A 27,592-nucleotide genomic window follows, 5' to 3' on the forward strand; every position below is an offset into this window, starting at 1 on the left:
CCAAAGCATGTCCTGTACCCAGCAGGAGGGGACCTGTCCCTGGGGAGCCAGCCAGCACCAACCCCACCCCCAGCAATGCCTGCGCCCCCCCGCACCCCCCTTCAGCAGACACCCCTGCCTCGAGCAGCGCAAAAGCCCGGCCAAACACTATTGTCTCATGAACACCAACCATCACATCCCCCTCGCCCTCACTCCATGCAGACGGGCATGGTTCAAGAACAGCCCCTGCTTTTATTAGCACAAATGAAATATTTATTGAGTGCAAATTAGGATGTCCCAAAGGCAGCTGAGTGCCTGAGAGTAAGATCTAAAACATTTGTATTAATGGAATGTAAAACTCAATTAACTCGTGCCGCTGCAGGTTTTCACATTTCATTTCAAGGAATTACTAATACACAGATCCAAATACTCGCTGGAAGGGTTCACCCCTTAGTCAGCTTCCCATCACTGCGTGGAAAACACCGCCTGCAGACAGCTATTTGTTAAGGAAAATTACTTCCTTCCTATACAAAGGTTTGGGAAACCTTTCACATGGCAGAAGCCCCACAGAGGGGGTGTGCAAAGCCACCCCGGGCTCCAGGGCTGGGATGAGCACCCTGGGCATGCAGCCCACCCACCTCCTCGGGCCACCTCCAGCCAAACCCCCTCGCCCCGGCTGGCCCCTGTCACCGGGGGACTGGGGTAGAGCCACGTCCCGAGAGCCCAGCGGGAAGGGAGCAGGGCCCGGGCTGGCAGCGTGCTCACAGCCAGGCACGGGCAGTTGTACCCCTTTGCATCCCCCCAGCCCGCACCATTTATCTCAGCACAGATCTGCTGCTGCTCCACGCTAAGCTGCCAGCTCACCCGCAAGGTGCAGCCCCTCGCTCATCCCTTGTTGCGAGCTCTCTGCCCGTGGTGTTTCTCTGATGAATGGCACAAGAACCTGAATCACTGCAACAGCACAACAGCTCTATTATATTTTTCTGGGCGAGCAGGCTGAAGTGCTGCGCCAACACAAGCACACACGCTGCGGAACGCCTGTGCCTGTGCCATGGGGTGTGCGGGTTTCCAGGAGCTGCAGGGCCCTGGGTCGGGCACCCCAAGGGCTCCCAGCCACCCCCCAAGCACGGATGCAGCACAAAATCAACACGCATCAATCGGTGGGGCACAGCCCACCATAGCCCACACCACCGACAAGCACAGGGGCACCTGAGCAGCAGGACACCACCGTGTATAAACTCTCTTGCACAGGCAGACCCAGCTCAGCAGCCAGATTAGCCTTGGCTTAGCGCTGGCCACAACCCCGACCTTTCAGTACCCCTGCACGGTGCTGCCCAGCCAACACGGCTCACCAGGCTCTCTGCCACACGCTTGGCAGTGCCAACCCACTCCATAAACCAGCAGTTTTCTCTCAGTCTCTCACACCTTTGAACGTGGGCATAAGACACCTACAAACGCGTGCCCTCCTCGGCGTGCAGCCCCGCAGAACCAAGACACGTGTCAGGGGCTCTTCCCCAAGAGCAGCATTTGAGTGCACAGCTGAGATGCCCTATTTGTACAGTAATCCAGCAGAGAAACACTTCACATCAGCAAAGGTGACGCCCATCGCTTGTGTTACAGCTGTTGCACACACACACACTTATCTGACCTTCGTGTAGCATCATATTTCTAGTGCTACTGAGCTGGTCTCATCCTGTTCTATTTTTGCCGAGGAGATTATTTCTATTTAATCCAGTAATTCCTTTCCTTTACACCGACAGGGCCTATCAGAGCACCGGGAAGGTGGGAAGGGCACGGTTTGACAAGCGCTTCTTTCAGAAGCCGTAATTACTTCACCAATTGCTTCACCAACCCTCCCTCCCACCCCCATCCCTAATGTTTTCCCTGATTTTTCCATCACCCCTCAACAAAGTTTAGAAAATGGGTTTTTTGAACACGTTTCTTGAGCCAAATCACCACGTACTGTCCTGGCAGAGTGTGTGCAGGGAACAGAGTGGTGACAGCTCACGGACAGAGCTGAGCGAGTCCTGCTGTCTGTGCCTCATAAAACTCCTTTTACCCCTCTGTTCTAGGCAGCCTTCACACCCAGGGTGGCCACTAGCCCTACTGCCCTCCACAAGCGTGAGGCACAGCATTTAACCCTGCCAGGCTCAGCTGGGTCGCAGAGAGCCAAGAGGAACACGTACGGGATGAGAGGGGCGTGCAGCAGACATGGAGGACCAACAGGGAAGGGAGCAGCCACATCGCAGAGAGGAAGAAGAGATTGCTCTGTGCAAGGGCTGAAAATGGGCGTGAGGAACGTTATCTGCAAATTAAAACTATTATTATGAGGAGAATGCTTCTACTCAAGACGAAAATGCCTTGTCTGAGGCAGCATAAAAATGAACTATTTACTAACTGTCAACCTGGGCTTGGCTCCCGTGTGACCGGTGACTTTAGTGGAAGGAGGGAAGGGATCAGAGCTTTGAGCACAGCACTTATGGCAATTCAAACCTACTGGGAAATGGCTCAATTAAAGGTTTTGAAACACGGGACAGAAGAGCCAGGACCAGGTGCGACTGCTCCTCCAGGAAGAAAACAAGAGCTTTCCTGACTCAAGTCTTTGATTGCCCAAACTACAACAAAAACAGGGGTTTTTTTTAGGGGCTCTTGTTGACAATCCTGATTAGGCGAGACCTCCCTACTTATATTTTTGCTCCGGTTCCCCTCTCAAAAAGGCACATTCGTCCTCCACTTACAGGTTCAGAAAGCGGAGTTGGTTGGCCCAAGATGCCACCTGCACTTATTGGCTCCGATAAGGGGAAGGAGCTGGTCCCGAGGCACACCAGCACCCCCTGCACCGCTGCTGCAGCCCAGTGACACCAGGGTGGGCACGAGGGGACGCACCCCAAAGTGCCAAGGGAACGGCTCAGCACCGCTCTCCATGGCCCCAAGTCCCACCACCAAGTTTCTGTACCAGTTCCCTGCTGGGTACCAGAGCTGGCTCCTCCCCGGGGCCACCCTGCTGTCCCCATGTCGAGCCCCGTCACCCTGTGCCCCTGGCCCAGGGGAGCGCAGCGCAGCCTGGTGTCACCAGCCCCAGCAGCTCAGCCCCTCCTGCTGACCCACCAACATCCACACACCACAGCCACCTTCTCAGGGGTCTGGCTCGAGAAGAAATACTTACTGCCTTCGCTTTGGTTGTCCTTGTTTGAGTTGTAGACCTGGAAGACACAAGAAGAAAGTCTTATGAGGACCCCGGTTGCGCCTGGGAAGGGACAGCTGACAGGTCTGGTGTCTGCTGTTGGGAGGACCTGCCTCACCCTCCCCCAGCAGCGTGGTCCCCAAAGGCCACCACAGCCTTCTGCATTCAAAACATCAGGCTGCCACAGCGCTGGAGTGGTGTTAAAATAACAGCTAGGACAGTTCTTAAAAGGAGAGACTGCAAATGGGATGGACCAGGTAAGAAGAGAAGGTAAAGGGGCTTTTAAACAAGGTGAAGGTGGGCATTCCCCTCCTCTGTGCACAGAAAGGAGATAAACTTAGAGCAAAGCAGACAATTCCCTCTACATCCTACGGGCATTACAGTGACATCTGGTAGGTGCAACTCAGGCAAGGAGCCGGAGGCCACCCTCACCCACAAGTACTTACAGCTTGAACGAACAAGTCAGGCAAAGAGCGAGAGAGGAGGAGAAACAGCATTAATTTAGAGGACCTGAAAGGCAGAAGGATGAGCAACGCAGCCAGCTCTGCCCGCGACAGGGCCACCCTCTGAGCCAACGCTGCCACTTCAGCCCAAGGCTCTCCTGTCTTCAAATACCACTGCTCTTCCTCCTATCCAAATCACTACTACAGCTTGGCTGTTTACAGAATCACAGAATCAGTCAGGTTGGAAGAGCCCTCTGGGATCATGGAGTCCAACCATTGCCCTGACACCACCATGGCAACTAGACCAGGGCACTAAGTGCCATGGCCAGGCTTTTCTTAAACCCCTCCAGAGATGGGGACTCCACCACCGCCCTGGGCAGCCCCTTCCAATGGCTAATGACCCTTGCTGAGAAGAAATGCTTCCTAATGTCCAACCTGAACCTCCCCTGGCCAAGCTTGAGGCTGTGTCCTCTTGTCCTATCGCTAGTTTAAAGTCATGTTTTAGACTTTAGTCATGTTTTAGACATGCTTTAGATTAAAGTCCTGTTTCAGTGGGTACGATAAAAACAAGAAAAATAATGGCAGAAGGTTTTAATCACAGTTTTGAGGACGATTTAAAACCTAGCGTAATGAGAACTGCAGCTGTAAGAAGATCAGCCTTCAGACAAGTTGTATTTCTCTAGTTCAACAGGATAAAATGTTTTAACACAACCCTTTGTCAACCCCGAGCCTGAACAGAAACACACACACACCCCGGCGCTCCACCAGCATCACAAGCTGGAGTTGCTGCTGCGAGCAGGGCTGGGAGCCCCTTCCAGAGGCAGCGGCGTGCAGGGAGCCGAGCCCATCACATGCCGCCTCCAGAAATAGCAAGTGGGGAAGGAAAGTTTCCAGAGGCGATGTTGATAGCAACGCGAGAGGCAGCAACGCCCGACACACGCGAGGGAGCGGGGAGGAGGAGAGGCTCTGACCCGCCATCGGGCAGGCAAGCGCTCCCCGACCCTGCCCACCGCGGGCTCCCCTTTAACAACGTGAACACCCAGGAGAGAGATCCAGGGTGAGGATCCGTGTGCTCCCAGGGGGATTTCCACCCCCCCCCAGGGCTCCAGCAGGAGCACAAGGCCGGGAAGCTGATGGTATAATGTCCTCGAAGGATTGGTGCCAGCGGCAGCTGGGCACGCGTGCTGCTGACCGCAGCAGACCTCGCCACCGCCCTCACCCCGCGTGCCCCAACGCCAGCCCAGTGTCCCCATCCCCACCCCACAAGGCTGTCGGTCACACGGCACAGCACCACCAGGACAGTCAAACACATGCCTGCCTTGGAGGTCATCGACACCCTGGCTACCCCTGTGCTCTCCTGCTTGTTGGCCATGGTGCCAGAGAGCCACGCAGCTGCAGCCCCACGGACACCTCTGCTGCCCGTGCCCGTCCCTCGGTGCCACCCACCACAAGGCCATGGCCAGCCGTGCTGGCACCAACCCGGGGGCAGCAGGATGGCTTGCATCAGCTCCGCCACCCGGGACACGTTCAGGGAAGCACAAATCTAACGGTGCAGCTCAAAAGTGGGGGTTTGGGCAGAGACTGACCCCTCCACACTCATTCCCACTCCTCCTGGAGCGTTTCCCGAGGAGCACCTTCCTTCGCCCCCTCCCAGGGCACCCAGCGATGCAGCGCAAGACAAAGCAGAGATGTTTGTTTGCAGGAGAAAAAAATCTATCATCCCACATCTGGAAACTGGGGGATGATTCAGCAGCAAAACCAGCTGTAGTCAGCAAGTGAGTTTTCCTCCAGGAACAGTGTTTATATCAAGAAAATAAGTGAAAAGAGGGATGGAAACCAACAGCGGGCTCCCCGGCCAGTGGTGCTGTCTCAGAATCACAGAATCAATCAGGTTGGAAGAGCCCTCTGGGCTCATCGAGTCCAACCATTGCCCTGACACCACCATGGCAACTAGACCATGGCACTAAGGGCCATGGCCAGGCTTTTCTTAAACACAAAACACAGGTCTCGTAGCCCTGGCCGTGAACCAGCCTTCCCTAGAGAAGCTTTTCTCTCCAACGTCAGGACCAGTGTTGAGGACTCATTGAAGGGACCAGAGACACGGCTTGAGGTAACACTTATTCGAAGGCTGCAGACGCCCAGCCCTTCCTCGGGTCAACCCAGGGTTCAGCCGCTTGCTCTGGCACCTGACGTCCTTCCTGGCACAGACTCCCTACCTGCTGTCCTTCTCCCAGTGGCTTCCTCCGGTGCCCAGGGCTAAAGGACCCATCACGCACCTCAAGTCATGGTGCACAGCGCATCGGCTACAGGGAAAAACGTGCCTGCCTGCATATTCTCTCTTCCAGTTTGGTTACATGAAACAATAGAGAGGTTGTTAATCATCAGAGACTGGTCTTTAAAAAAAGGGAAAGGCCTTCCACAAAGGGAAAGGAAATTTCAGGCAGAGGTCAATTATGCAACCCTAAAACAAGGACATACTGTCACCCTACATCCCTCTTATTAAGGACAAACCTTTTATCCATTGTCAGCGTGTTAATCCATTAACACCACTCTACAACATCAGGGTTTTAACCAAGCCCCGATTCTGCAATATCATTTCCTTTTCCAACAAAAACATTACTCTTAAAAATAAATCCCTTTCCTATATCGCCTCAAGCCTTTTGAAGTGAGAGATTTTTTAGGGTAAGAGACAGTTTCCAAGTTTGAAGACAGGCCCGTGGTGTAAGAGGGCCAGGAGCGAAGCTCCTCCAGAGCCCGAAGGACCATCCTCTGCCTGCTGCCAAACCTGCACAGCTACTGGGGAGACCCCCAGTAACCCCCACAGCCACTGGGGAGACCCCCAGTAACCCCCACAGCTACTGGGGAGACCATAAACACCATAAAATACGTGTATTTGTATATGCACACCCCCCATTTTCCTGTTGTTAACACGCTCTGGAGAAAACAGACATAAACCCAGAAAGCTTCTCATGAAATAAAAAGCTTCTTTCACTTTTCAGTATTAGTCACTGACCAAGGGTAGGAAATTCGAGAGAAGAGAGCCTTTGCTGAGGGTCCCTGTCCCACGTCCCACACGTGGGAGAGGGCTCGGTTATAGACCTGGGGCGAGTGACTGACTTGGAGCCAACTCCCCACCCTGCAGCGCCGCAACCGTTTTAACATCACGCTCTCGCTAATTATTCCCATTTGAATGTATCTTCAGAGCCAAAATATCTTTCCTAGGAAGTTTCAGGACTGATGTGCATAGAAAAAAATAGATATTAACCTGGTACAGAATTCGCAGCCCTTGATACCTTGAATTTAGTTTTCTAAATTCATGCTGTAGATGGTCAAATACCCTGAACAAAACCAGATCATTTTTAGCAGGAGCTACTGCTGTTTGCTTCCCACAGCATCACTGCTGTCTGGAGGCTTAAAACAAGGCCTTTACGACCTATTATTGAAAACTTCTGTAAGTAATCCAGAAGCATAAACTTTATAAGAGCACAACAGAAAATGCGATTTGTTATTATTTTGAAATTTTCCTGCAAAGTTAAAATCCCCCCCAGAACACTCGCACGATGCTCAATTAACAACTCCATATTTAAGGCAATTTATCAAAGAACAAGTTAATTCTTCCTGGTGAAGTATTTCACCAAATATACACTACGTTTTGCAGAGGGAACAGTTTTATAGAGGTGCTGCACCCACTCCAGGCCCCCCTCACACTTCAGTTCTCTCACCACCACATACAAACACCCACACCGGAGCTGCGGGTAATATAAATTGTGGATTTTCATAATCCAAAATCCCCCAACAGCCACCCTCCGTAGGCTAAAATACCTCCACAGCCACCCTTCAGAGCCCAATGACACCTTCTCCGTGCGCACAGATAAACCAAGAAGAATCCAATCCGTCAGTTTTCCAGCCTGATCCTAAATACACTGCACACACGAGCACGCGAAGAGCTAACAGGGATGGGGCTCCACAATAAATTAAGGGTCATTAGCCATTGGAAGGGGCTGCCCAGGGAGGTGGTGGAGTCACCATCTCTGGAGGGGTTTAAGAAAAGACTGGACATGGCACTTAGTGCCATGGTCTAGTTGCCATGGTGGTGTCAGGGCAATGGTTGCACTCGATGAGCCCAGAGAGCTCTTCCAACCTCAGTGATTGACTCTGTGATTGATTCTGTGATTGAACTGTGCTTTCACACAGCAATTCTACATGTGCACACACCCTTTACGTGAATACACTACATTTCATACACAAAGCATTTTTTCTTTAAAATTCAGAACGGCCCAACCTCAGCTGCACCCCTTGGAGGCTGCACAGCGTTCAGCACAGTTCCCAAAATCTTTTAGGTTCCAACATCAGCATGAAGTTCTGCCCAGATGGCTAAAATCTAGCGGAAGGAATTGTCTGGCTTCTCAGAGGTGGGAGGTGGCAGCGGTTTACAGAAAGCCTGGACCCCCCCCAGGGCCAGCAGTCCTGCTCTGCAGCCCCAGCCATCACCATCTGAGGAGGAACCCACCATTTAATCACCTAGTCCACGCCCCAGCATGGGAGATTCCACCTCACGCTCCTTTTACCAGTGCTAGGACCTACCCTTCAACCCAGACTTTCCATTTAGACTAAAACTACCGTCAGCGTGGGCCAGATTTCCTTGCTCTCCCTGGAGGAGCGCAGTGTTTGTGAAGCCCGGAGCAATAGGAGGAAATGCTGCAGCGTTACGCAATTTCCTCGTGATTCATATTCAGAAATCCTCAAAACAACCATGAACGACTTTTTCAACTTTCAGAAGATGCACAAGCCAAAAGAGTATAAATAGACATCATTATATTCCCTCAGAACTGGTAGTCCAACTGGCTTGCCAGCCACCCAAGGACAGGTTGTGAAGCCATGGGCAGGAGGAGCACAGACAGTTCACATGGGTGTTTTGTAACCGTTTTGTAAACAAAAAGGGGAAAATGGAGTGAAAACCAGCATGCAGATGGGAGCCCAGCCGCTCAGGTTGACTCCGATGGTGCTGGGCAGGGTGCTCTCTGCTACCCTGGAGCTGCAAAGCAGCCGCTGCACGGGGGCTCGCTCAGCCCGGTGGTGGGAACCGCGTGCTGGGACTCTCACACGTCCCTTTTCCCACCCATTCAATTGCCCTGCATGAGAGGGACAACACAGATCCACTTGGAACAAGTCTTTTCTCTTAATGTCTTTCTCACTTGGACAAAATCACAGAATCAATCAGGTTGGAAGAGCCCTCTGGGATCATCGAGTCCAACCATTGCCCTGACACCACCATGGCAACTAGACCAGGGCACTAAGTGCCATGTCCAGGCTTTTCTTAAACCCCTCCAGAGATGGTGACTCCACCACCTCCCTGGGCAGCCCCTTCCAATGGCTAATGACCCTTGCTGAGAAGAAATGCTTCCTCATGGCCAACCTGAACCTCCCCTGGCCAAGCTTGAGGCTGTGTCCTCTTGTCCTATCGCTGGTTGCCTGGGAGAAGAGGCCGACTCCCACTGCGCTACAACCTCCCTTCAGGTAGTTGTAGACTGCACTAAGGTCACCTCGGAGCCTCCTCCAGGTTAAACACCCCCAGCTCCCTCAGCCGTTCCTCATAGGTCCAACCCTCCAGACCCTTCACCAGCTTGGTCGCCCTCCTCTGGACTCACTCCAAGGAGAATCATAGAATCATAGAACCATTTAGGTTGGAAAAGACCTTTAAGACCATGGAGGAGGAATGAGAGGAGAAGGTGATGCGCTGTAGACGGACGGCAGAGCCCCAGAAGTTGCTCTGAAAACCCGTCGCTCCCCAGGCAGGTGTTTCCCTTGCCAGGAACACTTTGTGCATTGTTCTGCTGCTCTTGCCATCACAGCAATGCTCCCGCCGTGCCATTCCACTTGCCCTGGTACATGGGCAGGTCCAAGAGCCACAACTCACACCGAACGCCTGCGTGCCCGCGGGAGGCCATGGTGGCCCTGCTCAGCTCCACGGGCAGCAGCAGGACACAGCAGTTTCACAGCTGGCTGCCATTCCTCTAACACGACCCTGCAGCCGCAGGGAACCGTCTCGCCCCCGGCACGCTCGCAGCCACGCTCTGCCCCGGCTGCCAGCAACGCCAGCGGTGCCACCTACACAGCTGCGCTGGGAGGCTGATCCAGCTGAAAATCAATCCAGCGAGCCTGCTATGAGTATTGTTGTTACTTGAGAGTCTGCAGCCAGATCAGGCTCACAGCGTGGGCACCAGAGAAACAGAGAGTGAGCAGTTGAGGACGGAGAGGCGGGTGGGCTCCCCGCTCCCCACAGCCGCCCAGACGCGGATCGAAGGGCACATGGAAGCGTGCCCCGAGCCAGCTCCAGCCCTCGGAGACAGACAGCACCTCTCCAACCCCTGCTGCCGTGCCCAAAACCTGCCTGCTGACACCCAGAGCTGTGAGTGAGGAGGGGCAACACCACGACGCTGCAGAAAGGCAGGGGCTATTGGCTGGGCTGCAGGCTCCCAGCCCGCTCCCCAGCACCGTCTCCCATGGGGTGCACAGTGATGCCCAGAGCTGGGCCAGAGCCTCCGGGCACTCGAGGGTCCCTTCGTGAGATGGGGGGGGATGCCTGGGGAGGGGAGGACACCGTATACCCTGCTCCCTGCAGCAACAGGGAAGGGAGAAAAAGGAAGGAAGGGAAGAAGGAAGAAAAAGCCAAGAGCAAGGTCAGCACAGGTCCCCGCGGCGCCAGGCAGGACCCTCTGCACCTGACGCCCGAGCAGGCTTGGCACACCACTGCAGAACTGCTATTGGGACACGGCCCAGGAGCAGGACGCCAGCAAAGCGCAGAGCAGGAAGGCTCATGTACAAAAAAGCATATTTCCTTGTTAAAAGCAGGACACCTGGCAACCTTGATGAAATCAGCCCTTGTTTCTGGCTCTGCCTTATCAACCCTGTTCTATTTTTGTCCGGGAGCCAGGTTTTCATACTACAAGCAGGATTTTCAGAGCTAGACTACACTGTGTTGTGGCTAGAAATAACCTTCCTTGCTCTCTGAGCCAGAACGATATAGATAGGAGCAAGATCTTTCCCAGCCCACGTCCCTGCAGGGGGAGGGGAGGAAAAAATGTGCCTCGCTTCCCCAGCGAGGGACTTGGCAGGGCAGCAGCAACCCGCTGGGAAATGCTGGTTGATGTCATTCAAGCGAGGGCTGTTCATTTGGAAGAGGGTGGCCCAGGGTCCCTGGCAGCTCCTTCCTTCCTTCCTTCCTTCCCTCCCAACCTACTGTTCAGCGCTGAACTAATGCATTGCAGTCAGAGCCACCCCCCCGCCTCGCTTCCCTCTCCCCCTCCTTCCTTCCAACATAAATTTCAGCTCAGAACTTACACCGATGCCCTGAGCCTGATTAAAGGGGAAAAAAAAATATCTATCAAAAGTGAAGCATCTGGGGGCTTGAATCCTCTACACAGGTCTTGCTCTTCTGTCTCTCCAAGCTGAACTAAATGATGGTTCTAATTAAAAACGAGCCCACATTTTATTACAAGTGCAGGCGTTCCCCAGAGCCTCCGAAGCCGGAGCGGAGCGGGCTGCCCGCCAGCCATCTGGAGTGCTGAGCTCAGCGCCGTTATACAACCCGCCGTCCTGCTCGCCCTGGGGAAAACCCACCTGGGCCAACCTGAGGGAAAAACCACCTGGGTCAAACTATCAACCTACCGTGTCTAAATGGTAAAAGGAGATCAAGCAGCAGACACTTTGGGGGGGAAAAAAACAAGGGGGTAGGCGTAAGCGACGGGGAGCAAAGCGTGCCAGATACACAGCAGCCTCTAGAATACTGCAACTAAAGGTCAACTGGTTTAGAAAAATACATTTTTTGAATAACTAAAGCGCTTAAAGCTTCACAAAGCAGCATTTTTAAGCGAGTCCAGCAGAGCAGATATGTTCAGACCCCTCAAGTGAGCGATTAAAAGTGAAAACTTCTACTAGTTCAACAGCTTCCCCCAAGTTTTCTAGGATGCTTGAGCAACAGCTCGCTCCTCCTCCTCCTCCAGCTATCTGCGCTGGAGCCCAGCCAGCTGCTCGCCGTCCCTCTCCCGCAGGCACACACGCCCTTCCTCCTTTCAACATCTACTGGCGAACAAGGAGCCTGAACACATCAAAACCAACCTAATTTTAAACGACAGTGTCATCTTTATTCTTGAAATAACTGTAACACAGACATGCCTCGCGTTCTTCCTCTGTGAAACGAGGTTTTACACTGCCTGGTTGCTCTGAACAATGGCTGGTGGTTTAATGCCAAGACTGTCACATCTTTGAGGCAAGATCACTGTTAATCCTCGGTTTGCAGAGCTGCTCGTGGGGGACATGCTGGGTCGGCATGACCTGAAATCCCAACAATGCCCATAACCTCCCTGGGAAACTACTCACCCCCAGCACGTGCACAGCACCATGAGCACAGAATCACTGAGGTTGGAAGAGCCCTCTGGGATCATCGAGTCCAACCATTGCCCTGACACCACCATGGCAACTAGACCAGGGCACTAAGTGCCATGGCCAGGCTTTTCTTAAACCCCTCCAGAGATGGTGACTCCACCACCTCCCTGGGCAGCCCCTTCCAATGCCTAATGACCCTTGCTGAGAAGAAATGCTTCCTCATGTCCAACCTGAACCTCCCCTGACGAAGCTTGAGGCTGTGTCCTCTTGTCCTATCGCTGGTTGCCTGGGAGAAGAGGCCAACTCCCACTGTGCTACAACCTCTCTTCAGGTAGTTGTAGACTGCACTAAGGTCACCTCTGAGCCTCCTCTTCTCCAGGCTGAACACCCCCAGCTCCCTCAGCCGTTCCTCGTAGGTCAGACCCTCCAGACCCTTCACCAGCTTGGTCGCCCTCCCTTTGACTCGCTCCAACACCTCAACATCTCTCTTGAAGTGCGGGGCCCAGAACTGGACACAGGATTCAAGGTGCGGCCTCACCAGTGCCGCGTACAGAGGGACGATCACGCACCGCACTCATGAGGAGCATCTCCACCACATGGCATCCAACGAAGGCTGGCTGAGAGACGGCGTGGGGCACGTCCACCCTGCGCAGGGCCTGCCCAGCTCCCCACAGGCACGGCACAGCTGGGGGTCTGCCAGGAATGGCAAACCAAGGGTGCCACGGGGGAGAGACCACAAGCACAGAAATGAGATCGTTAAAATGGAGTTTCAAAGGGCAGACTTTCTTCTGAGGCTGCAGCTCGGAGAAGGAAAAAGCCTGGGTCAGGGACTGGGGTGGGACTGTAGCAGGGCAGTAAATCACTAGTTACAACGAAAGGCAGGACCACTGAAGGAAGAAATAAAGAAAGAGGCTAGTTTGGCAACTGACTGTACAATGAACCATTCACTTTAATTTTTAATTTAGAGCAGAAAAAAATACTCTAATAGGCTATTCAAACTGGCAGAGAAGTTTGTTCTGCTACCATGGAGCTATCCCCATGTTTCTTGAATTGCCTGCTCAAATGATTCTAAGCAGAGGTGATACAAAAGCAGAGAGAAAAGGAAAGAGAACACACTCTCTTTGGTCTTTCGTTCCAGTTGAATGCTTTGAGCCTCAAAAATCTGTGCACAGCTGGACAGATGTGGCCAGAGAGGGTACAGCTGGGCTCACACCAAAGCAGGTAACGAAATCACTTGATGCAACCACTCTGCAACCTTTTCTGATGCCGTTTTGCCTGCCCGGGCCCAGACTCACAGACAAGCCACCGCACGTCAGCAGATCCGTCCTGCTCGCACACACGCTGCGCTCGTCGCCAGCACGCTGCAACTCAAGGGCGAGGAACCACCTTTCCCCAGGGACTCTGCAAACTCAAACCACCTCCCACCACCACGCTCACCTCCTGGCCTGAACCAAAGCAAGAGAAAGACACGTGCTGCAGCAGAGTCAGTGGGTGTCCCACGCAGACGGTGCGTGTTGTACGACGTCCTGTAAGTCTGTGACCGACCCCACGCTCAAACCCGCAGCCCTCGCTCCTCTGCGAGCTTGCCTCACAGAATCAATCAGGTTGGAAGAGCCCTCTGGGATCATCGAGCCCAACCATTGCCCTGACACCACCATGGCAACTAGACCAGGGCACTAAGTGCCATGTCCAGCCTTTTCTTAAACCCCTCCAGAGATGGTGACTCCACCACCTCCCTGGGCAGCCCCTTCCAATGGCTAATGACCCTTGCTGAGAAGAAATGCTTCCTAATGTCCAACCTGAACCTCCCCTGGCCAAGCTTGAGGCTGTGTCCTCTTGTCCTATCACTGGTTGCCTGGGAGAAGAGGCCGACTCCCACTCCACTACAACCTCCCTTCAGGTAGTTGCCTCAGTGGGTATCAGCAGCAAGACAACATGAGAGGGAACAGGCAGCTGCCAACGCTTCCCCAGCAGAACCAACACCTTCTCCCAAAGGGAGAGCAAAACCCAACTCATGTCATGGGACCAACCACCCTAGACCCCAAGTAAAGCCCAACTTTCATAGCCCATTTGTGCAGCACAGACCGCAGTGAGGAGTGCCATGGCAAAGCTGGCTACAGCAATGAATACATAAAAGAAATGATGAGGCATTCATAAGCAAGAGGTGAAAACCAGAGACAGGAGCCACTGCTCTGCTCCTGGATGTCCCCAACAACAGAGCACAAAGAAAGAGGTCACAAGTTTTCCAAAAGTGGGTGGGTGTCTTCGTTTAGCCCGCACCCAGGGCTAAACAATAGCAGTTTTTCTCTCACCCAATGTCCCTTCCCCAAATGAGGAAGGGAATTGGGAAAAGAGAGGGAGACTCATGGGATGAAGTGAACCAGATTTAATGAAATGAAGAAAAACAATATAAATGACAACACAAAACAGACACCAGTATACTCATCCACAGATCACCGGCGGGTTGCTCCAGGAATTGCAGCAAGGAAGAGGGAGGAGAGGCAAGGAGAGCAGGAAAAAATCCCCAGCTCTTCCCAGCAAACCCTCCCTTTTATAGTGAGCTCGATGTCAATGATACAGAACACACCTGTGGGCCAGCCTGGGGCAGCTGCCCCAGATTTAACTGCTGATGGCCCTGATCACCATGGCTGGCCAGACCAAAACCAAATCCAATGAAACCAGGACAGTGGGACAGCACTCTTGGGTGTGTAAAAGCAGTACAGGGGGCTCTTTTCTCTTTTTAAGATGATCTAGAATGCTTCTCCTAGTATTTTTCTCTTTATGACCCCAACAGTTTCTTAAGCAAAGGACAAAAAGCTGCCAGCCTGCAGCAGCAGCGATGCTGGCTGGGTGAGCGATCAACCACAGGAGCAGCATTTGCTGGAACCATAAATAAAAGCCTGAAGTCAAGGCTTAGTACCTCGCTGGCTTAAGTGCTTTAGAAACAATATAAAAGCTTATAAAATCAATGTAAAGTTACTACTATTATAGGCTTAAAATAGGTTACAAAACAGGAGAGGGAGGAGGGAACAGCGGTGAGGACAGGTAGTACAAAAACTAACATGGAACATGGCAAATTATCCTTCAGTCCGAAAGCTCCGGCTGATTCTCTGAGGATCCTCTTCTACCACCCAAAAAGGACAAAGAACTTTTTTGGGCAAAAAAATCTTGGAACTGTGGGATGCAAAAAAGCAAAGCAGGAGCTCCCCTGGGCCAGGCTTTGCAGCTGCACGTGGTGGATGTGGCTCCACCGAGACAGAGGTGCCGCGCTCGGGGGCTGTGCGGATGCTCGTGGTTCAGGGAGAGTTCACCAGGGTGTCTGGGTCAGGGAGCAGGTTAGAGGCGAAGGGAAAAAGCAAACAATAGAAACTTAGAGATTGAGAGGGGGCAGAGCGGGGGAAAAACGTTCTGTTCAGCAAAGACGAGAGACAGGGAGATGGAGAAGCAGCAACTGGAATGAGTCAGGTCATGAAAAACAGAACAGCAACAAAGAATTTGTCATGAGCAAACAAACCCAGACAGGAGGAAGGCCAGGAAAAACCTTCAAGATAAAGCATACACAAATAATCATCTTTCTCTGGAAAGCCCACAGGAACACACGCCTGTGGGATCGAGGGGGTAAAGAGACGAGCACAGAAAATGCCACGAGGGAACAAGCTGAAGAGACAGACACAGATCAAACCCTTGAGAGCACCAGAAGAGCAACCGCGATGATCGCTCCGACATCTCGCCCGCGGGCTCTCCCACGCAAAGAGAGAACAGCCACAGCCCACCGTCTGTAGCCAAAGAGGTTCTGGGTGAAGATTTTTCTACCGTCTCTAGTAATTCACTTTTCTCAGTGACTCCTGAGTTACTCTCAGGGAAAGGCACTGCTGACATCCATATCTTCAATGGTCGGTCCCCAAGTCCCCCCTGATGCTGCAAACACCGCACCCCACGCACGCATCCCTGGTGCCCGTCTCCATCAAAGAGGGCTTTTCTAGCCCTGCTGGAAACACCGAGCCACAGAGGTAAGGAGTGCAGCACCAAAACCAGCACAGAAGAAGAAAGTGACTCCAAGGAGTCAGAGATCAAATGAATTAAAATGATAAAGCAGATCCGCAGCTTCCAGCGGGTCCCGGCGCGACACGAGGAGGTGGGGAAGGCGGTTGGTGCCCAGCCGTCCCCCGTGGCAGCACGGGTGTGGGGACTGCAGTCCTTCAAGTTAATTTATTTTCTGAATGAGCCAAAATGGCAGGAATGCCGAGGTTGAAAGCACTGGAGTGAGTTCAAAAGACATCATTTCCACTGGGAAATTAATCTCTCACCATTTTGTATAATTAGACAAGGAAAATGAAAAACAATTTCAGAAAGAATTCCCAGAAGCAATATCCGAGGAGGAGGCGGGGAGGCGAGGGTGCTGTGTGTTGGACAGGAATGCGAGGCTGGGCTCCGTTGTTACGCTGGGGTTTGCTACAGAAACACAACACTACGTTTCCAGCGAGCGACGCCGAACGAGCTCCAGCACCGCTGAAGGGCCGTCAGCCGGGGAGCGCAGCCACGGGGCCGGGCCAGGCCCACGGCGGTGGGAGCTGCAGAGGGGTTTCCTGGCTCGCTGGGATGGGGACTCCACCACTGCCCTGGGCAGCCTGTTCCAGGGCCTAATGACTCTTTCAGTGAAGAAATTGTCCCTGATCTCCAATCTAAACCTCCCCTGACACAACTTGAGGCTGTTTCCTCTCGTCCTATCACTTGTTACCTGGGAGAAGAGACCGACCCCCCACCTCGTTACACCCTCCTTTCAGGTGGTTGTAGAGAGTGAGGAGGTCTCCCCTCAGCCTCCTTTTCTCCCCACTAAACACCCCCAGGTCCCTCAGCCGCTCATTTCACTGCTGGTCCTTTCATCAAACCAAATCAACCGGCACCATGGGCTGGCTCTGAGCAGGGCGCAGGTCCCACCACAGCAGGGCCCCCAGGACACCCCAGCCCCAAACCAGAGTGGCACAGGATGGTGGCAGCGGTCACCATGGGAACGCCTGGCCCCATGGCAGCCTGGAGGCCATGGTGGGATGGGGAGCAGGGAAGGACCCCCATGGCTGGGGAGGGAGGGAGAAGCCAGAGACCTTACAAGTTTGGAAGGTCTGCGCTCACCTCCCCTCTGTTTACCATGATTAAACACTGCCTGTCCCCCAAATTATCAGTTGCTCTTTCGTGGCAGCAGGAGAAGGAAGAGAGAGGAACAGAGGTGGGAAGCGGCTCTAATTTTGGGCTGTGCCGGGTTTTGGGGACAAAGCTGGGACGTGAGCGCTTCCCAACAGCCCCAGCCGAGCACGGGCAGCCCGGCTCTGGGGGCACCTCGCTCCCCCAGCCCCCGGGGCGGGCGAGGGCAGCCCCATACCCCCACAAGTGCACCGAGCGGGCTGGTCTCAGCTTGCCATCTAGTGGAGAGCGGCCGCAGGGCCCCCCCCACACCATCGGCTCCATTTTGTGCTGCCCACACACCCAGGCGCTGGGGGACACAAGCAAGAGGAGCCCGAGCTCCGGGACACCAACCGCCCCAGTGCCAGGGCGGCCGCCACAGCCCCGGCGGGGGTCAGGGTGGCCCTCAGAGCCCCAGAGCCGAGGAGGAGCTGAGTCACGGCCAGGAACCTGGAGGCGGCTGCAGAAAGGGAATCGAGTCCTTCACGCCCACCATGAGATGTCTGATCGCCCCGAGCTCCTGGCTGCAAGCACCCTACGAAACCAGGCAGTGTCAGACCCCCGCCACCAAGGAAAGGCCCCGGGCGCTCGTGCAGGTTCACAGCACTCAGACACGCTGACCTCACCTGGTGCCTAATTTCATTAGGCTAATAAACATCAGACCCACCGTAAAGCCCAAGCCATGCTCCACAGGTGGGAGCCAGGTCTGGACGGAAGGCTAAGGAGAGTTTAGTTTGGGCTCAGATGGAGGAAGAGGAATGAAGGACAAGAGGGGTGAAGCATGCTGCTGAAGTGGCGGCCAGCAGTGGGTGCAGGGTGCTCCTGGCCCAAGCGAAGGAGCAGCACATCTAGGCACGAGAATGCTTTCAGCAAAGGGCTGCTGGTGCCTGCAGACCCGAAGGTCTAGGGCACCTAGGGAAGGCCTGAGAGAGCTTAAGTGTCTCCATAATATCTCAAAAATCATTTGAGAGACTTTGTGGATCTTGTCCTCTGGGTGCCCAGTGATTCAGCTGTAACTCCTGAGCGTCGCGAGTGCCCAGCACTGACACACAGCATCGCGTTTCCAGTCACGTGTGTGCCAAGAGGAACAGGGCCCTTCCAGCACAACAGGTCCAACCCCTGCGAGGTCCCAGGACAAAACCCACCACCCTCTGCAGCGCTGCCTTCCCATTCAGCGGCCAGCCTCGAGCCTCCCGAAGCGTGCGAGGGACTTTGTCCTTTGTTCTTGCCTTTGCGAGCTTGCAGATGAAGTTAAAGATCTGAGGAGAGGGTAAGAGGAGCAGGGAAGGAAAGGAGAAAGTGCTGCTGATGCGGCTCCACTTCCAAGTCCTCCCTCCCTGCCCTGCAAGGGCATGAGCCCGACGGCTCATCCCCAGCCCGTGGTGCCCTCGGCTGCACAGCACTAACAAAACCAACTCCGATACGAAATGCTGGCTGTATTTTTATAGATTTGTATTGCTTTGAAGAACAAAAAAAGAAAACCAAAACAACGTGAGCAAAGGGCAGCATGATGCGAGGGCTGACGCCAGCCACACCATTTGCTCGGACAGGATCCCAGCCTGTTGCATTTGCCATTTAACACTAACTTCTCCATCAGCATCTCTGGACAACACATTAATACAGCTCAACAGGGACATGATCTAACATGTTTCATACCCTTAACCCTCCACATACACTGCAAGGCTCACTTTCCTGGAGGAATGTTTTCACGCCCCAAGCACTTCAAACCCAGTACCCCGTGTCTGCCCTCGCTGATGGGAGAACAATTTCCAAGGTTACCAACCAGCTCAGAAGGTAACAGGGGAACCGCTGGCACCAACACCTCTCTTTTGGCTGGCACGCTTGCTGCAGACTGGGCAAGCAAAGCCACAACCTTACTAAAACACTTATCTGGAGTCACCATCTCTGGAGGGGTTTAAGAAAAGCCTGGACATGGCACTTAGTGCCCTGGTCTAGTTGCCATGGTGGTGTCAGGGCAATGGTTGGACTCGATGATCCCAGAGGGCTCTTCCAACCTGGTTGATTCTGTGATTCTGTGATCTCATGCAGTTCTCTGCCACAAAGCAAACAGCCTAATTTGTGCCTCTCCGAATCCTGCAGCCTACCCCGGCCGCCAGGCGTTTGGTCTTGGCTTAGGCTCCACCGAAGGTTCAGAATCACTCTGGCCTCCACCATGTACATCTGCAAACTGCACCACCAGAGGAGAAAAGCCATAGGAAACTGAATATCCTAACAAACATGAATGCAACTGCTCTGTTACGGAGTTAGTAACTTTTTCTCCTGTTTCCAGCCTCTGTAACATAAAAGAAAACCCAAAGTCAACACAGGGTTTTTGGCCAAATTAGTAACAAGTGGTAAGAGTTAACAGACTGATGATAGCTATCTGGAGACGGGCTGCTCTGACTGTAAGATACATAATAAATCTTTTCAAGTTGTGACAAATGTCTTGGCTAATGCAGCCCACGTTCTACATTTAGATCTTACCAAAATGTAATACAACATTTGGGTTTAGTTTTTTTAATTATAATTCAGAAACAAACTCCAGTCCACTTACATCTCTCCACAGCCTGAATCTGCACACGGAATTACTGTCCCCACCGTGCCAATCTTTCCCACACTCAATATTCAAATCGAAGGAAAACCAGACGTTCCTTCAGGAGGGTTCTTTGCTCACAGAGATACAGTCAAAGCATAGAATGGATATTTCTAGGAGTCCAAAGGTTAAATCCTCGTCTCTTGCTCAAGGAAATCTCTGCGGAGTAGGTAACATCCCACACCCTGGTGTTGCAAGATAAGAACCCAAACAGAGCAGACCAACAACTCCGCTTTTGACGGATGGAGGCGGAGAACTGAGGACAAGGAGCCACCTTGTCTGTCAACACGCACCTTCTTTACCAGTAAAATGCCTCTTGGATCCGTTTCCACACAGGCTTCATTCCCACAGCTCCCGCTCCACACCTGGAAGGCCAGGCTGTAAACCCCACCAGCGTTTAAGTGCCATGAGGTATTGCATTAATGCGCAGCAATCCTTGATGTGCCGGCTGAGCAAGCCACCCTAAGCTGATAGGCACGATAGGGAAGAGCAGAAATAAGCAGGCGGCAGCACAAAGAGCTGAGTGTTTTTGAAGGAGTTCACACAACCAGATCCTGAAACAGGACAATCCAGGCAGTCCTGCATTTCCTGATAGCACCTTTCGCACGTACGGCACTTCACAAACGCGCAAAATCTCTGCCTGCACTTCTGCAGCCTGATCCTAACAGACCAGCTCTGCTGTCGTGCCAAATCCTGGTGACACCAGCAGGTCAAAACACAACGGGATGGCCGTATTCACGCTGCTCCCATCACACGGGACCGGGTTTCGCATCCTTGCAACCCCAGCTCCCAGCGGAGGTGAGGCGGGGGGAGGAGGTGAGCAGGCTGAAGGAGGACAAGGCTTGATTTGGGCTAGGAGCAAGAACGCACATTTTGTTTCTGCAGAAATTGAGAATATTATCCTGTCTGCAGGTGCCACCACAGAACCAAGGTGGGGTATTTAGGAGGGAACAAGACAGCTTGCACGCTGGAGCTGGAGAGGTTGGTACGCCTTACGCCCGCGTGTCCCCCAGCTACGGCTGCCCCAGGGCAGGGCCACCCAGGCCAAGAGCCAAGGTGCAGGAGCAGGCTGTTCTCCCAAACACGAGTCCCTTTTCAACACATGACAGAAAACAGGAGCAGAGGCTGTCCTGCGCGCACGACACGCATCCAGTCCTGTTGCCTCTGTGCCTGCACCTCCCACCGTGCCTGTTCTTGGCAATGGTATGTCTGCAGGTGCGAGGGAGCATTTTTGTCCCAGAAACACAATTTTGCTGCAGGGAGGAGACCAACGTGGCAGAGAGCTGTGATCACCATCAGAGGTAGGTCCAAGCTACGCAGCACGTGCCCTGTGAGGGAGCAGCATTTGTTCAGCTTGGAGAAGGAGAAGCTCTGCGGGGATCTGACAGCACCCTTCCTACAAGGAGGGCAGCAGAAAGAGCCAGGCTCCTCGCAGCACTGCACAGCGGGAGGACAAGAGGCAAGAGGTGTGAATGGAAACAGGAGAGGATCACCCAGGGTACCAGGAGGACGGTGGAGCAGCAGAGCTGGAGCCCAGGGAGGCTGTGCAGTCTCCTCCCTCGGACGCTCTCAGCACCCGTCCGGATAACACCTCAAGCAATCTGCTCTGAGCAGGAGGTTGGACTAGAAACCTCCCGAGGTCCCGTCCCACCTGAATTACCCGATGGAGCTGTGACTCCAGGCTGAGACCTGGCTGTAATCCACACCAAAATCCTTTACCTGACACACACGGCAGCACCCTCACACACACAGCACCTTCCCGACCTCCGAACTGCGGCACGCCTCAAAAGCAAGTCGCTTGACTAAGCCCAGCGTGTGCTCTCCAGCACTGACTGAACACCCCGCGTGTATCCACATCTCACCTGGCTTTAACGAACATTTTTTCTGACAAACAAGGACCTTTTTGTGGATTTGGGGGTGATCTGCTCAAATCAGTCCCAGCCTGTGGCCGTGAGGCTGTGCTGGGATGGGACACCCTGCTCCCCACATGCACTCTGCTCCGACTGCCAGAGCCTGACTCAAGCCCAGCAGCACGGACAGCTACTCCCAGGCTGTACTGGCCGTCCCGTAACAGCCCTGGCTGCTCCAGCTACCCGCAGAGTTCCTGTTCGTATCCTGCTACGCTTTTGGCCACGCCGAGGCACAGAGGCCCACAGTCTAGTCTCGCTCTGCGGTGCCGTGTTTGCTGTTCGCTGCTGGAACCGGGCAGGACCACGCCACACAGAGGGAACCCCCTCGGAACCAGCCACAGCCCCTACAGCTCGGCAGGAAAGTTTGCATATGCATTAAAAAATAAAAAAAAAACCAACAACTCTGGGTTTTCTGAAAAGCTCCACAATCCCTTCCAGAGGTGAGGCAGCCTGCGCAGCTTTGGCACGGCGGGAGCAAACCCAGCAGCGAGGAGGCTATCGCCGAGGACGGGGAACAGGGGCCGCGCTCCTCCGCTCACGCAAACTCTGCAATTCCCCACCAGACCCAGGAACGGCTGCCAGATGAGTCGCAGGGCTCAAACAGCCCTGGAAACCTACAGTGTATTTTCTTCCACTGCTCTTTTTGCCATGTTTTCCTTTCAGCACGGCACAGCGGCGTGTTTGTGCTGGCCAAGCCTCCCTCCTCCTCTCCACTGCACCTTCGAGCAATCCAAGCGCAGGAGATACAGTATTACCTCAAATATTTAACCAAGGGATTAAACTATTCTCTTGGCAGGAGGCGCGAGCTGCCCCACAGACACAGCTCTCGCCCCGGCTGGCAGGCGCTGCGATCTGCCCCAGGCTACGAAAAGATCTCCACAATTTTCTCTAATGCTTTTATTGCTGATATTCCTGCTCACCGGTTCCCGGCCGTCCATTGCCTCCATCCACAGCCTTCGGTCCTCTTCTGAAAGCGCCTGCATGGTGATCACGCCAGGCCTGCAGAGATAAAGGAAACGCTGTAAATAAACTGCAGGATGGAAAACAAAGATGACAGAGATAAATTTCCCATGAGAGAGAGAGAGGACAACCTTCTTCCTAGCCAGGCCCCAGCAGCATGGGGTGGGCCCAGCCTGATCTCTCCAGGGATGTCCCTGCAGGTCCTAAGCCGGGCCAGCAAACACGCAGAGGATGCCTCCAACAATCAACACACATTTTCAGTGTTTTTAGTGTAAGAAAGAGAGCTGGATGCCAAATTCTTCCCCTGGCTTCCAGCCAGACAGCTCACCTGCGCTTGGGCTAAGCACGTCCATGCAACAGCAGGAGAAGGCAAGGACGGTAACCAAGCAAGCGGGAGACCCACGCACCCCAGCCCCCCATGTCCCACCACCACCCCAAGCACCAGCTCATCGGGGGGGACCTTCTGCCGCAGGAAGACTTTCATCCCCAACACGTTCATGCCAGCGCTCGTCCTCCCTGGCCCTGCCACCCCCCATGAGCTGCACTGTAAATCCAGCCTCCAAAAATTAACTCTGTGTTTGCTTCTTTATTTTAACGAGAAGGGGAAAGAACAGGCCCAAGTGCCTGCAAACAAAGCACGGGGAGCCAGGGGACGCCACCAGTCCAGCCCTCAGGCCAACGCCACCTCCACCACTTGTAAGTGGACCCTAAGCCCACTCCTGGACTGCCCTCTCCCTACAAGGAGTTAAAACTTAATTATCTAGCTCTGATAAGCATGACCACCATGGTCATGACAGATTCAACACAGTGGAGAGTATTTGCCCAGCTCCAGGTGTGGTCGTGTGTTTGCACAGGAGAGGAACACGCTGCAGAGGGTAAAGCCAAGGCCGTGCTCCCATGGGTCACGTCGTGGGCTGACCATTTACTCCATCTCCCTTGGCTGCGAGCTGTCGGGCTCTCCGTCCTTGACACCCCAGCTCCTCTTCGGCGAGCAGACCCAGACACACAAAGCCCAGCTAGCCCTACGCCTCCTCAGCCTCGCGCCTTTGGGGCCAGGCCTCCAGCCTCCGAAGGGACGGTCGCATCCTGCGCTCCCAGCAAACCCCACAGCGGGGCTGGGTGCAGCTCACTCTCTGCAGCGATGCTCGTGGGGTTTCATCCATCGAAAGTACAACAGCAGAGAACCTCTGACGCCGCTCTTCCCCCCACGGCAAAGCGCGGGGGCTCGGAAAGGCAGCGCAGAGCCAGCAGCACCGCTCGCGCTCTTTGCGGTGCTAAATCCTCAGGAGCTGATAAGGCCTGGGAAGAGGGGTCATTTCCAACTTGTACTTCCCAAAAGTCGTTCAGCAGGAGAACGTGAGCTGCAGCAACACTCTGCAAAAGCCGTTTGGTCCCTGATAAGAGCTGATCCTCTGCTAGAAAAGAAAACCTTAACAGGGGCTCTCGTGCTGGTGGGTCTGGCCCATCTTCTGTTGCTTCTGTGGCACGTACGTGCAAGGAACAAAGGATTAACCCTTCTCCCTAACTCTGCTGCCCATCCAACCAACCCAACGCTTGGCTTTTGGTGCAGCTCAGCACTGTTTCACCAGCGGAAGCCACGCGTTCAGGCTTGCACCAAACCCAGGTCCGAGTAAACCAGACATAATGTGTTTGGTCTTCACTAATCCCACTGGTGAGTCAGTCAATACTCACTAGCTTAGTGGTTTGGAAGTTTACTCATTTCGAAGGGAAGAGGAAACCACTTAACCATCACCCCATTTGAGAAAGAAAATGTTCAACATCCGACACCAAATACTGGCAAAACACTGAACAACCCCCTGGTGCAGAGACGAGGTGATTCAGGAGTCGTCCCTGGTACCTGAGGAGCTGCACTGGCTACAGCCTGACAGAAGATCCTTCCCCCACAGCAGGCACAGGCTTTTCGGGGGTGACCGTGGCTGCACCCCCTTTTAGCCCAGGCTTAAGTCTGAGTTTAAGGCAAGCTGCTGCAGAAGGGACAGATATCCCAGGCAGAAAGGCCTCCTCTAGCTCAACGAGGGGGACACAGGAAAAGGAAGGACTGGGATTTTTGTCTCTTCAGCCAAGACATTAAAACAAATAAATTTAAATTGTTCATTTGTGTTAAACTCGACACGGACTCCCAGGGAAGCAACGAGGTCCCAGGGAGACAACACTGGTATCTGGCGTGCCAGGTTCCCTCACGCACTGGGCAAAAAGGTGATAACACAAAAATGTTTGTGCTGCCTTTGAGCAGATAACAACTCCTCGGGCTTCACTTCAAAGTCAAACTTACTTAACAGCAGGAGGGGAGGGGCTATGAAACTGAATTAAAAACCTATTTACATTGCAAATAGCTCTGCATTGCCTCCCCCAGCGTTCATTTGCCAAGGCTGCCGTTGCACCACTTCCCTGAGCAGAACCGCCTTCCTGGCTGTGATGCATTTAAAACACACTCCACACATTACGCCTCATTCACTAGTTATTTGGACGATGCCCACGGGGTACCATGTGCTTACCAGCCAGGTAGGACGGCTGGCATGGAGACAGCAGCCTCCTAACGCTATCAACATGCGGCTGCCCTGGACTCGCTGGCTGCAGCCAGCCTCGTGGGCACGGCCTTTCCTTCCAGACCAACCGTTGCCCAAAGTGTGCTCATTAGATTAGGGGTATCTCAGCTAGTCAGTGTAGAGCCTGAGACAGGGAAGGCCCTTCTCTGACTTCCTTTCCCAAAAGATAAACATGAGCCAGCAGTGTGCTCAGGTGGCCAAGAAGGCCAATGGCATCCTGGCCTCTCTTAGGAATAGTGTAGCCAGCCAGTCTGGGGAAGGGATCGTCCCTCTGTACTCGGCCACACCTTGAATCCTGTGTCCAGTTCCGGGCCCCGCACTTCAAGAAAGATGTTGAGGTGTTGGAGCGAGTCCAGAGGAGGGCGACCAAGCTGGGGAAGGGTCTGGAGGGTCTGACCTACGAGGAACGGCTGAGGGAGCTGGGGGTGTTTAGCCTGGAGAAGAGGAGGCTCAGAGGGGACCTTAGTGCAGTCTACAACTACCTGAAGGGAGGTTGTAGTGGAGTGGGAGTTGGCCTCTTCTCCCAGGCAACCAGCAATAGGACAAGAGGACAGAGCCTCAAGCTTCGCCAGGGGAGGTTCAGGTTGGACATTAGGAAGCATTTCTTCTCAGCAAGGGTCATTAGCCATTGGAAGGGGCTGCCCAGGGAGGTGGTGGAGTCACCATCTCTGGAGGGGTTTAAGAAAAGCCTGGACATGGCACTTAGTGCCCTCGTCTAGTTGCCATGGTGGTGTCAGGGCAATGGTTGGACTCGATGAGCCCAGAGGGCTCTTCCAACCTGATTGATTCTGTGATCTTGGTTCCTTCACCTGACACAGAAACTATCCTGAATACTGGAGCCGAGCTGGATTTCCCTGCTGGGTCACTCCCATCCCCTCCCAAAGCCTGCTGCGGCACGCAGACACGCTGGAGGAGCCTCCTGCACCGGTGGGTCTGCCCAGCCGAGCCAGCCCCAGGCTGTCGCAGGGGGACAGCAGGACGCCCTCCTGGATCTCACATCTAAACCGCACAGACATGAACCGCTGTGTCAAGGAAGCTAAAGGACCTGCTGATTCATTACTAGCTGCTGCCTCACACACTCCAACCTCCAGGCAGCAGAACCCTCTGCCGCCTTCTGGGATGCAAGAGCGGGGGGAAAGGGACATTTTGTGATCAGCCTGAATCCATTTCTAAACTGAGTGGGTGCGGATGCGCGAGACCAGAGTACAGCATGGTAAACACTTCACAGGAAAGCACATTTTCAATATGCTGCAATCTAAAAACTAAAGAGATTTTTCCATACGAGGCCACACAGGAAATTTGAATTTTCTCAATATCTCAGCTTTTGTGAAAAACAGCCTGGGTTTAAGGAGCTATGACCAAGCATGCAGAGAAAATGAGAAAGTCCAATAGCTTCTCCTTCTTCCAGAAAACCAAACAAACAGGGAGAGCAACAGAAACCGATAAGAACTTTCAACTCCTGCAGCAGCTTATCACACTGAGACAATCTAAACTGCTGAATGAAAAAGCGTAAGAGCAGATTAATAACAGGGTCTCGAGGGCCGAGCGGAGCTGAGCACGTGGGGAAGGCTGCAGCCCTGACCTGAGCAGAGCATCCCCACGCCGCTGGCACCGCAGACGGGACCCCCCGGTCCTGGGACGCTGGTCCAGGCACCGGCGGGCAGATGCAGCCCCAAAATGAAGAAGAGAAAAGGTGTAAAGGGGAGGGACTTTGTTCCTGGGTTCACAAGGTCTCACTTGTCCACGTAAAGCATAAGGACTGTTGGTACAGCCACCGCCAGCACGCTCTGCAGGGGCCGGGGCTGGTGGGGGTCCCCGCGGGCACCGAGGGGTAAACGAGCTTTGCCCGCTCGCTGCCAGCCCGCCTGTGAAAGCCCCACGAGTCGCTTTGTTTAAAAGGTCACTGGAAAGGCAACACCAGCAGAGGAACAAGTACAAGGTGTATCGCACGTGCTGTCCAGAGCAGGCAGGGCGGCACCCAACAAAATACACAGATTTGCAGCCCAGAAAACCAATCATACCCTGGGCTGCATCCCCAGCAGCGTGGCCAGCAGGGCGAGGGAGGGGATTCTGCCCCTCTGCTCCGCTCTCCTGAGACCCCCCTGCAGTGCTGCGTCCAGCTCTGGGGGCACCAACACGAGAAGGACACGGAGCTGCTGGAGCGAGTCCAGAGGAGGCCACGGAGATGCTCCGAGGGCTGGAGCACCTCTGCTCTGGAGACAGGCTGAGAGAGCTGGGGCTGTTCAGCCTGGAGAAGAGAAGGCTCCGGGGAGACCTTCTAGCACCTTCCAGTGCCTGAAGGGGCTACAGGAAAGCGGGAGAGGGGCTTTTGACAAGGGCATGGAGTGACAGGATGAGGGGGAACGGTTTTAAACTGAAAGAGGGGAGATTGA

At 53.9% G+C, this 27,592-nt stretch overlaps 1 protein-coding gene across 5 annotated transcripts in view; it reads right to left on the reverse strand.

Moving 5' to 3' along the window:
• ARHGAP26 (Rho GTPase activating protein 26) overlaps positions 1–27,592 on the reverse strand; it is a 113,613-nt gene that overhangs the window by 55,676 nt on the left and 30,345 nt on the right. For all 5 annotated transcript variants that reach the window (XM_068409673.1, XM_068409675.1, XM_068409672.1 and 2 more), the window contains exons 11-12: positions 22,593–22,671; positions 3,146–3,182 (exon numbers count right to left, since the gene is read on the reverse strand). In XM_068409673.1, coding sequence (XP_068265774.1) covers positions 3,146–3,182; positions 22,593–22,671 — 116 coding nt within the window. The remainder of the gene's footprint in view (positions 1–3,145; positions 3,183–22,592; positions 22,672–27,592) is intronic.

The sequence above is a fragment of the Nyctibius grandis genome, chromosome 10, assembly GCF_013368605.1.
Source record: "Nyctibius grandis isolate bNycGra1 chromosome 10, bNycGra1.pri, whole genome shotgun sequence".
NCBI lineage: Eukaryota > Metazoa > Chordata > Aves > Nyctibiiformes > Nyctibiidae > Nyctibius > Nyctibius grandis.